The 12,396-nt window shown below is 41.6% G+C and overlaps 1 protein-coding gene across 1 annotated transcript in view; it reads left to right on the top strand.

The window, feature by feature from the left end:
- The first annotated feature begins 4,911 nt into the window (after nucleotides 1–4,911).
- The window catches only part of ptprz1a (protein tyrosine phosphatase receptor type Z1a), an 80,481-nt gene continuing 72,996 nt past the window's right edge, over nucleotides 4,912–12,396 (top strand). The window contains exon 1 of the mRNA XM_070830138.1: nucleotides 4,912–5,038. Coding sequence (XP_070686239.1) covers nucleotides 4,978–5,038 — 61 coding nt within the window. The 5' untranslated portion in view covers nucleotides 4,912–4,977. The remainder of the gene's footprint in view (nucleotides 5,039–12,396) is intronic.

The following is a 12,396-nucleotide window of genomic DNA, read 5'->3' as shown; positions in this document are numbered from 1 at the left end:
AGAAGGGGGCTAATGACACCCAGTCTGTTCTGTGTGACCTCATTACCTCAATCCATGCATTGATAGAGGGAGGAGATTATCCTCAGTCTGACAACACATTCAACGCCACTGCTGCTGTTAAAGGGTCGCTCACAATATGATATCTGTATATTTCTTCAACAGAAATTCAAACTGTTGTCAGTAGCTGTGAGCGACAGAGATGAAGTTCCTCCATTGTACTGGAGGCTGATATCACAAACCCCGGGGAAATAAAATTAGAATCTGAACAGAAACCACTATGTGTTATGTAAAAAATCAAAAGTCACTTTTGTGAAGCAACCTGCTGTGCTACATTTTCAAATGCATCATGGGAACCTTTTAAAAGACTATGCTGGGGTTTTACCTTTTCCTCTCTAACTACTGATTATTTTCCTTGTTCTCTTCACTGTCTTTTCTGATTTTCTCTCCTTTTCTTCTCTTGTTTGTAATTTGCTTTTTATTTCACTCTGTTTCTCATTTTTCTTGAATTGATTTGTTTTCTTTGTTTGCTTTTCCTTTCCCTTCTTGTTTTATTTTTTTCTGATTAGTCCTTACTTTTTTCTTGTATTTATTTGAAATTGTCTTGTTTTATCTTGTTCTTGTTTTGTGAATATTTAGACTTTCGTTATTATTTGTATTGTGTTTATCAAATCAAAATATATACCGATGTTTATTCAAAATATGATACAAAAAACATACCAATACATTTAGTAAAATATAAAAAAATAACTAAAATATATTTTTACATATGTAAAACTGAACACATGCAAATTGCATCATTCAGATGAGGTGATCAAGGAGCGCAGACTGCTGCTAAGCTACATGACTGACTCAGGAGGTTAAATAGCCGAACATCCATCCATCCATTCACTTCAATAGAAAATTTGATTTAGAGCATTCAGACTTTGCCTCTGGCTCTCAGTTGTGCCTTGTGTGAATTTGTTGACCTGCATTAACTTGAAGCAGGGTGGAGCTCAACAGGAACACAAAGCTCAGCAGAGTCTCTCTGCTGAAAAAAAAGATTAAAAATGCATCAACAATAAAAACTGGATGTTCTTATCTGATGTCCTGAAAACTGCCCCAGGAACCTTCTCTCAGGGGACTTGCTGATGTCCATTCGTTTCAATGGCCGGTGCTTTTTCCCACGTAACATCATCCGAGGGTGGAACCTGTCTGTGCATCTGAAAAGGAAGTTTGCTGCAGTTTTTTCTGTGACTGTAAAAGGAAACTGATTATCACCCTAACATTATTTCTGCTATTGGAGCTGTCATTTGTCCTGCAGACCTGAAGGCCAACAAGTTCTCATACCTTCTGGACAAAATGGGTGCAATGCTCGTTTTGATCCTTCAGTACGATGAAGACACACCGGTGGTATTTTTTTTTATGTTTAAGCAGCTAACACTATGTATTGCTGAAGTTTATTTACATTTATTAATATACATGGTTCTGTCCGTCATCTTATTAGTTATTAATTAGCTGTAGTCCGCTCCTGCAAGATTCAAACCTGCAACACTTCCATCAAAAAAGCCCCAGCACCACATTTACTTCCTGTGCCAATTAGTTGATCGATCAGTAGCTGTTTCCCTGAAGGATCAATAATGTGCGCAGAAGTGTTTGAACCTCTGTGCACCTTTTTTCTGCCTCTTCACAGCAGTTTGTTTCATCCTGGAAATATTTCATGCTGTTTTCTGCTGTTTGATCATGTGGGCTGGGCACCATAAGAAATGGCTCTATAGAATGAGTCACATAGTAAATAGGTGAAAGGGAAAATAAAGTCTGGCCTGTTGCTTTTCCTCTCGAGATCAATTCAGGTCACAGGCTCATGTTGGAGGGAAAGATCACTTTCAGCCTGAGTGCAGCTTATAGGAAAGTCATGGAAAACTGTCCAAAAACTCCCCAAAAAATCCCTGAATGGGTGCTCTGTGGGAGTACAACTAATTTTATTAGCCCCCTTGGAAACATTCAACCTAACAAGTGGAAAGCAGTTTCTGCATAAATTAAAGATAATCCAGAGTAAATTATGCAAATATATTCGCTCAGATAAAGGAGGGGGTGGTGTGGTCGTTTATTGTGAGGTTAAAAAATCTGAGCCAGTGGTTGAAACTGAACCGAGGGAAAAACTTTACATAAAAGTTTGTGAGGGCTTGGCCTGTGAGGCAATAACACTGGGATGTTGCATCATTTGTAAATCGCTGAGAGGAAGGAACGAAACTCTAATGAGCTGGGAACCAGACTGAGGAGAAAAATCGCTAGTCGAAGTTTATCCCGTCGTTTTTCAGGTTAATTTCTTTCCCGTCCACACAGCACATCATTCTCTATTTATTCCCATGAAAATCAACATGCAGAGACACAGAAATAAGGATAATCTACATTTAGGTTTGCCAGGAATGTTGTCGATTTGTTGTAATGCAGCTGAGAGTTCTGAAAACTCTCCGTGATGAACCTGTTAGGGAGCCACAGGGCAAACATAATGTGTCAGACCCTCCGTTGTAGGTGTTGTGTTTTCACCAAGAGACATGTCTGCAAAAGTCAGGGATTTTTAGGATCACATAATTTGTGTGACTTGGTGAACCTTCTCCAAACCCCTGTACCTTTACTGTGGTGAAGCTAGGTTAAACACGGAGCACGCTCTTAACTGGCCACCCAGAGATGGAACTGATATCCATCTCTTCTACTGACTCTGGAGAGAAGAGAGAACAAGAGGATTTCTCTAAATGTTAAACTGCTACGCCCTCTTTCAAAGTTTGTCAATGTCAAATACAAACACCTCAGATAATGTGTAGAGTTGCATCCTGTGATCTTAATGAACAATTTCTCCCTCCAATACACCAAAAATGGACTGCACACACACACACACACACACACACACACACACACAGACACTTGTTCCACATTCCCAGAGTGAATTGTGATTTCTGGGTCACCGCTGATGTTTTGGTCTCCATTTCAGCGCAAGGTGGAAGCGCCTCTCAGGGGTCAAGGGGTGAGCAGCCCTGTGAACTCCACCACACACACTTAAAAACAAAAAGACACCCTCTCAGCCGTTTCACTCAATTACACTTTAGGTTGTGTTAATGACTCCCTGCTGTCTGCAGTCTGGAAGTCACCGACTGCTGCTGCATCTCACTCGTAGGAAACAGATGCCACAGACTCTCGGCAGCTGATGTTGTCGGTCCTCTGGTGATGCTGCGAGGGTGAAATTCATACAAATGGAATATTATTTACAAGTTACAGATGAAGAGGCAAGGGATTGAGTACTGTAGCTAAATATTCTACTGTGCATTATCCAAGATTGCCTCTTCAGGTCGTCCTCCCCTCCCTCAGGACTAGAATGATCACATTATCCCATTTAAGTGTTCCCATGTCATTCATTTACCAAAAAAGCTCTAAGAAAAGAGAAGACTCTCACGGATGCTGATTCAGTGAAAGGAGTAAACAGAGGCCTCGCCCATAATTCACAAAGGTGATCATGGATCATGGGGCCTGGAATTAAGTGGAAACATTCATATGATCCATTTTGAACAGATAATAATTTGACATTACCTGCTTACAAAATCCAATTCAAATTAAGTAATGTTGTGATATTTCCTCTCTCTTTTCATTCTTATACCTCACCTGTCTTATGGCCAGGACCACGACTGTGGTCTTGTGTCTTATTTTGGATTTTTCTAAATACACACAAACTACTAAAGCTGGATTATCACGTGAGCAAAGTAAGACAATGTCCAAGGCCCAAAAAGACAAATTCATTTGTGGCAAACTTGTTTCATGGATGAATATAAACTGTAACGGTGCTGGCTTTATGGAGACTCCTGCATTTAACCTGAAGACAGTGTGTTGTTGAACTCTATCAAAATCTACTTTTAGCACCTTTAAACCTGGAATAACTGATTTTTTTCAGCCACTTGGGGGCAGCAGAAAGGAGTTCACCTTTACGTCTGATACGATAAACTTGTTGGCAAAAAGTTGCTTATTTACACATCTAGGAGTTGTCATGCAACATGGACATTCATTTGGAGTTATGAGTCATTGCAAATGTAAGTCCTATAAATGTCCATAAAGCTGAGGGAAGCTGCAGGTTCTGCTGATAATTCTCTGCAGGTTCATCACTTGAAGAGTTATCACATTGTCATGTCGTGCATTGGTTTTTATAAAAAAAAACAAAAAAACCCACTTAATTTCAGGTTGTGATTACATCTAATAACCCAACACAGGAACATGGAGGCTTAATAGGGGCCCACAGCTCATTTTTGCCCTTCAATTCAATTCACGAGTTACTCCGGCCCTGCAAATTACCATAACGTTTAGAGAATTTGAGCATTTTTAAAACGTGTTGTGGTGGCTGGTTCAAACTTTAAAAGGTGGGTGGGATTCAGCCCGTTTCCCCTCTTCCCAGCTTCCCCCTTTCTTCTTTTTATTCATCCCTTTTTCATATTTTTTTGTCTCCTTGTTCTTTTATTCTTCCTATCTCCTTCTGTCCTCGTTAACTTTCCATATTTCTAACACTGACTCCATTCTTGCAAATCAAACAATACATACAAACAGTGAATAAATAAATAAATAAATGTGTGATTGAATTAGTGAAGTTTAACATAACTATGAAATATAAATAATGTCAGTCTAACTGTTAATCACAGTGGTATCAGTGGTGGTTGATGTGTGGAGGAGGTGAGGCCGGGTGGCTGCGGGCTGTGGGCGGCGCACAGCCTCAGTCTGGCGGCTCCGCTTCAGTCAGTCAGTCGGTGTGGAGGAGAGCGGACGGAGCGGAGCGGCGCACCGGGACCGGGATCTGTACCACACACATAGAGCAGCAAGACCACCACCACTAACCGACCTGCAGACAGGAGCGGAGCGGAGCAGCATGGAGCTGTGAGGGCTGCGGGCCGACCGGGACCTGCTTCCCAAAAAAACCACTGATTTGTTTGTTTACTGCATCTGCGAGCTTTTTTTTGCCCCAACATGGAGACTACAGGCTGCTGGCTGCTACCGGCTGCACTCTTCATCCTCCTTTGCCATCAAGGTAAGACATGTTATCAGTCATGTTTTGTCCTCACATGACAGAACCCTTTAAATCTTCTCATATGGTGAGACATTATGAAGACCGTGTGGTTTTCAACTTCCTCCAACTCCAAGGTGATTGCGCGGCAACTTCAGGTGAACCTGGAAGTGAGCTCTGTCCGAAACAACCCGCAGAAGTCCTCTTCTAGTCTCTGTGTTTGTGTTTTTCTGTCAGAATCAGAAATATTTTGCTTTGTTTTATTTGAACATGCAGTGCGTAATGCGTTGTGCGTCTTTGGGCACGTTCGAGGAAACGAGTTCAAATCGTTTTTTGTTTTTTTTAAAATAGACCTTTTTTCATATGAATGAGATATCTCGTGATTTCAGTTCATGATCAGCGTCAAGTGCTCCTCTCCTGGTCTGTGGGGTCGCAGATTAAAACGTTTGAGAGGCGCAGGGCGTCACATATCAGCTCCAAACCGGAGCTGTCAAGCATGAAAAGAGAAGTTTGGACACGGTAGTCTGACTGGCTTATTAAGGGTGTCAGAGGCTCCATATCTGGCAACAACAACAGCAGTAATCCTATAATGCTTCTCAGTAACAGATACTATCACTGCAAAACTATAAACCAATACATATCTGTATTATTCCCCATCTTTTCAGTAGTTTATTGACCTTTTTAGTGGTTTAGGAGAGAAGAAGAAACACATGCAAGTCTTTAAATCTCTGAAGGAATTATTGAAGTTAACGTGACTGTGAATTAATTTAAAGTAGAAAAGCCCTGAGGTCTCTGATCAGGAAGAGACTTGTTAAGATGTTTAAGTGCTGGAACTGGTAGTTTCAGTGTTTTGGAGGGTTGTCTGCCTGCTGAAGTGAATAAGCTTTAATTGGGGTCTTGGACGGTGTTGACTGTTCGAACCTGTCTGTTTGCAAAAGTGAAGGGATGCAGGTTTAAAGTACAGAAGAGTTGGAGTTTTATTTCCAGAAAGGCGTTTTTCAGGAGACTGTAAACCTCTTATTTTGCTGTACAACAGCAGCAACCCTCTTGGGTTTGGCTCATTTACCGTTTAAACACTGAGATGTCGTCAGAAGTGATTGTGTTTGCTGTGGTCTCCGCTTTGATTGTTGGAACACACAAATGTTGACATGCTATCAACTCATGTTTCAGTATCAACACTGAAATAATGTTTTTTTTTTATATGTTACACGTTTTTCCAAATGTCCAAAGTTCCCAAATGTTAAATGTTGTCGAAGCACAAGCAGTCGTATAAGAGCTAACTGTCTGAAATTGTCAAAATAATTTAATTAAAAGTCAGATTATAAGAAAGCATTTGATATGATATTTAGCACTTTTTGATACTGCTAGGGACGTATTTCAGTGGGTACCAAAAAATATTTGGATTTAAATTCAATCAGCTTTATGGATGAGCTTATACTAGTATGGCAGAGAAGGCCACAAGGTGTCCTCAGATTAGAGGTCTCTGAACAAAACATTGAATCACAAATTCAAACGTATTGTCAGTGGACAGAAACTTTCTTTAACATGTTCAGTCAAGTGTGCAAGTACCCCTTAGGCTTATTTGACCTTTGTCTTTCCTTGTTACACGAATACATTTCTTCATTACTGGAACACAAATAGAGCCTGATACAAGACAGCACGTCTTTAAATCGCCTATTATCAGGATTTTTATAATAAAAACATCACAATATGAAAGTAATGCGAAAGGACTCACTCACAGTGATGAATGACTACAGAAATACTACTGAGAATAATCACCTTAATATGCAGCTCCCCTCAGCCTAATAGAGTTTCATAGTGAGTTTCACCTTGTCGTTAAGCTGTCCGACCTTTACCGTTTGCTCAAACTTACCAATCTAACTGTGTAGTTGTCGGCTGCAGCAGGCAGGTGTTTTCTACCTGCTCAGCAGCAATCAGCAGACAGACGTAGCTCGAGACAAGATGTTGGACATAGTAGTAGCTGAAGCTTCTTAGTTTAGCATTTAGTAACTGAAGAACCAGATATTTCCCTCAGGAGTTGGTGGAGACCAAACACAGAGCTAAAAGAAAATGAGTATTAGACTTCCACTCATCAGGTGGAGAGAAACATGACTCCGAATGAACGACAATGTTCCTCTGTAACTGCTGTATGTGTAGATAAGCAACTGTTTGCTAACAAGTTTCTCTTGTCAACTTAAAAGCTGATGGCATGTCAGTACTGTTTTAATTGTTGTAGGTGGCTTGTTAATTAGCTCCTAATTTACTTTGTTAATTAGTTGTCAGTGGATTTTGGCACCTGAATGTGTAACGTTATAGAATATTCTAGTGAGGACTTTGACTTATGGGGAATAATTCAAGTAGCTGGTGCTTTTGGAGTATCCTACAGATACCTGAATGAGACCCACAGCAAGGGCGACTTAGAACAGTAGCTGTTCTGGGGCTTTCAGTCATATCACATGGTACTCTCCAGCCGATGGAGTTTAGCCAGTTGTGATGGAACTGTTGATCCAATTCTTGGCTTCAGGCTTCTTGTCCATGTTGGCCTGAAGGCTGTGGTTCAAAGTTCATCCTTGACGTTAGAAACAATCTCACCATATTTGGTAGGCGTTCTGTCAGTTGTGTTTTGCAGATGGATGATTTGATTTGGTCACATAAGTACATTTATTTTGTACTATGTCAGCTTCAACATGTCATGATGCTGCATTTATATAAAAAGAAATATTCTAGACATCTTGTCCATCTTATTTAGACACATTTCCCCAAACTAAACCTGACATTATTGGTATCTTTGGAAACTTGAGTCAAATTTGGTCACAGAACAAATGCTTGTAATAATGGACCCACCGGCGTGTATTGCAGGGTCGAAGAGGCTTAAGAAGTCAGTGGAGATGAATCAGGATTTGTCACCATAAGCCTGAACGCTGGAAGGGTTTTCTAGCTCCTTATCCTCTGATTTGCCCTCCCAGCCGTACGGTACAGTCGCGGCGTGCCAGAGAGGACACTGATCTGCTTGATTGAATCTTTTCGGGGGGTGAGACGTGAAACAAAGATTAGGGGGAGAAGCTGGTTGAAGCCAGTTTTAGCTGAAGAGATGTGAAACCTTTTGTGCCCGGGCCAGTGAGCCTGGATCTGCGCTGGATGGTTCGGTACCTGCAGAAAGCCTCTGGGCTCCCTCACGCCTCCTCCCTTTGCTATTGGGCTGTTTTAAATGAAGCTTTGCTGAAACGTCGGGGCACAAAGGAGGTGCCAGCTTGCTAAGGAGGCAGCGCAGGAATGGTTGATGGTGGAAGAAAAGACACATGAGGAGAAAACTCAGCACCATCTGTCATTCCAAAAGATATTTGTGAATGGGCAGTGCCAGCCGTGCCCTGTGCTCCGCCCGGGCTCATGGAGTCTCCGGGCCTCTTGTTGTCTAACAGGGAGTCTGCAGACAGATGGCCGTCACAGTCAGGCAGTCTGTCAGTCAAACACATGCAGGGGGCGGCTGTAGATGTGCTGCCCACCACAGCACCACACCCATCGTGCCAACTTGAGCAAGCTGAGCTAAATATGACTAACAGTATTTACTGCCTCTCATTTTTATAGGATATATTCACATTTTTTAAAAATCAATCCTCAAATGACCATATGTACATTACAATAATTATTTGTCACTGCAATTAGTCCTCCTGCCCATACTGGTCACAAAGAGATCCCTGTGTGAGTGGGGACAAATCTCAGTCTGTACAAAAATGACTTCTAAATTTAAACCAAAGCAAATATGAGGCTTTACCAGTCAGAATTAGACAAATCAAGCAAGAATCTTCCAGATTTACCGTCATTTTGCATCAAAATCTGCCCTTTTTGTCTCCAGAGACATTAGTTCCTTGCTGAGTTCCAATGGAGGAGTAGTACCAAAAGACAGAATAATCTAAAGTCTATAGCTGACTGGAATTTTGATGCAAGTAATATTACTGCTTCAGCTTTAAAGGGCAACTTCCCCTGCTGTTTTAGAAACGTAAGTTAATAGAATTAGTTCAAGGTCATCTTTTTTTTTAATATAAAACCAACTCAAAGATGGTAACTTAAAGAAGTTTTTGCTGATGTCCAGTGGTTTAACTTTTCACCTTTAGACAGCGATGCAGAAATGTACTCCAGGGTGTGTCGGTACAACCTGACTGTTGGGTTTGGTTACAGGTGCAACAAAGCACACTTCTGATCACACTCGCCAGAGATGCTGCTGTTGTCAAATGTGAAACAGGTGAAACACTTTCAAACAGAGAGGACAGTTGGGTGTTAAGTTACTTTATAAAGTAACTTTTGCATATCAGTGCAGCACAGGTCACTTTTTAAATGTTTTGGAGCAAGACAAGTGAATGCATCACTGGAGAAGAGTGCTTGCTTTAGACAAGTCTAGTCAAGTCAATCTCACTTATATAGCGCAATATCACAAATCACAAGTTTGCCTCAAGGGGCTTCACGGTCTGTATGAATTCACTTTCAATAATTTTTAATGGGGGGAAAAAAGACCTCAGGAAGAGCACTTGGTGAGGGATTCTTCTCCCAGGACTGACAAATCCCAGTATGTACAATCAGGATGACAAAACCACCATGGTGAACTGGAAGAGGACAAACACACATGAAGCAAAAGTCAAGCACACCTGGTAGGAGAAAAAAACTATCATGCAAAGGGAGAGAGGGACAAGGACAACATGCACACAGTGGTGAGAGGGAGAGAGAAGAAGAGAGAGTATTTGCCCTTCAGAATGTGGATCCCATTGAACCTAAGTGTGAGAGTTGTGCACTATATAAAGGATCATTTAGATTCTGTGCATCCTTTGAGGAAGGACACCAACAAGACTGTGGTCACCTCAGATGACCTTTTCTTTCTTTACTCTTTCCTCTCCTTTACATTCATCTCTTTATTTCCTCGTGTTTCTCTCCATCTTCTCTCTGTCTGATGCTTCTCTTTCCCTCATTTTACCTCCCTCCATCTCTGTCCAAAACAGCTTCAGCTGGGCAGACGTCCCTTTCTGCCCCAGTGGTAGTCTGAAAAAAAGGAGAAAAAAAAGCAGATTTCTAGTCATGGCAGCAGGGGTATTTGATGACCAGATTAGTGGGTATTAGGCTCAACAGCATTCACTCAGGCATACACAGGGGCCACCGGTCTGAATCCTCCTGAGTCGCCCCTATTTTCTTTCCGCTGCCCTTCGGCTGAATGGAGGCCGGGGTTACTTGGGGAAACTACCAGCCGGGTCCTCGGCAGAGGTCAGCTGAGGAGGCCTGTCCATCCTGCGCCACCTCCTCTGGCCCGGCCCAGTGAATTATGCTGTCAGAGGGAAGATTTGTTTTGTAACTGTAGGAAAGGGGGCAACTACAGAAAGAAGGGAGGTGCAAGGGGCAGATTGAGGGGTGAGGGGGGTGAGGGGATGTAGGGGGTGCAGAGAAACAGAGAAAAGAAGAGGGTGAGGGGTGGTTTCAAGGGGGGAGCATTTAAGCGTGACGCATGATGGCACTGCGATTTGTCCCAGTGGCGGCGGCAGTGAGGAGGAGAGGACGCGGTCACACTGTGAAGCTGGAGCAGAAGTGTGGGAGCGCAGTGTGTTCGGATGAGGGGGGTTATGTAGACACACACAGTCACACTGTCGCACACACACATTCTTCCTCCGACATCTCGAGGTTGGAGGCCTCACAGAGCGATGGAGTGCAGGTTAAGCAGCACTCCTGCCTTCATTAGTCTTCGTTAACACCCCCCAGCCTCGTTAGACCCCCTCCCTCCTCCCCATCTCACTTTGTGTCTCCCGTCAGTGTTCTCAGGCCTCCATTACCCTCCCGCACTGTAAAAAAACATCCGTCCTAACAAGTTGTTTGGCCTCAGACTGCGTTTAGATATCAGATATCAGAATTCCTGCTTAGTTCCATATCAGGTGGACTATTTAAAGTGTAGTTGTGGCTGCTCATCTGGTGGTGTGTGTGCATAGTAACTATATCAGTGAATAATATGGAGAGCAGTGTGTGTGTGAGTGGAAAGGGATAAGTCAACAGTAAGGCTCAAGGTTTTCTAGTGGTAACCAATTTGTTGATGTATTTTCTGACTGAAACATGGATTATTTAATAGGGGCAAATGTTACCTTCGTTGTGTATTTCTACTAACAAGCTGTTTTTTTTTAAGTTGTCAAATTAAATATTAAGTGTTTTCTAAAGATAAGCAGCCATAAAATAGCTTAAATACAGTATAAAAGGGACAAAATTATTATTAAAATGAGGAACTATCTGATTAAAGACCAATGGCAGGCAAGTTATTTTCAGAATATAATATTCTATGTTACTAATTACTTTCATTTGAAAGGGGTCCGGACTTGTCGGAGTTGGGTTGTTTGGGAATGCAGTCCAAAGTGGCTGGTGAACTTCATCTGGGGGGAAATAAGTCCAATAATCAATAAGTACCTTAAGGGAAAGTTACCTGCCCGGGGATCCAACTACACCACTCGGTGTGGGAGGAGTCCTTTGTGGGACCTTTCTTAGGTGCAGGTGGTAATGCATTATTTGATATAGTAAATGTAATAGTATTAGCAATGCTTGCTCTACTGTAGCAACTAATTATTAGCAGTTAATTTTGTTACCACAGTTTGTGGCACAGTTTACGTAGACTTTAGGAGTCTCATTTGAGCTTTCGAGTCTTGTTTTACTTTTTCTTGCCTTTTTTTTTTTTATAAATATAATTTTTAAGTTTTCAGTCAGAATTTTCACAAAACAGAATGAAGCAGATCATCTGCTCTGAATAAAGAGATTGATGCTTTATTAGAATTTTTGTGGAGCATGTTGATGTCAGAAACAGGTGAAATAATGCACCTGATGGGCAGATATATATATTTTTTTATCCATTCATTTCCCCTTGAAGTTTAGAATGTAGAAAGTTTGTGGATGAGTTTATACACATATTCCTAAAATTCACTCTTACACATTTGCTGTCTTTTGACAGTTGAACTTAAGCTAAAGTCCTCTTGGTTTTATCTGTTGTTCAAATCTAGAGTTTAAGGTTAGGAAAGTCAGATTTCTATACTTACATATCATTAACGTTACGATTTTTTTGCAGTGCATTTCCTCTGGGCCAAATCTTTTTTCTTTTTTTGTTTTTTACTCTTCAATCCTCTTTAACATTTTTCTGTCCAGCTCCTTTTTCCTTTTTCTTTCCTCAGCTCTTAATCTCTCATTTTCTGTCCTCCTTTCACTACTTCTCTGTGCTGCTGCACATCTTCTGTCACCCTGTTGTCCCACATTTCTCCCCTTTTAGAGCCTCATGCCTTCATCCTTTTACTGTCTGTCCCCCCTCCTTTTCCACCACCACCTCCTCCTCATACTCCCTTAACGTTTTTTAATCCTCCTTCTCATTTGTCTCCTCT

This window comes from Pempheris klunzingeri, chromosome 5, assembly GCF_042242105.1.
Source record: "Pempheris klunzingeri isolate RE-2024b chromosome 5, fPemKlu1.hap1, whole genome shotgun sequence".
Lineage (NCBI taxonomy): Eukaryota > Metazoa > Chordata > Actinopteri > Acropomatiformes > Pempheridae > Pempheris > Pempheris klunzingeri.
Note: the sequence above shows the minus strand (reverse complement) of the source record. Positions and strands in the feature narration are given on the sequence as shown.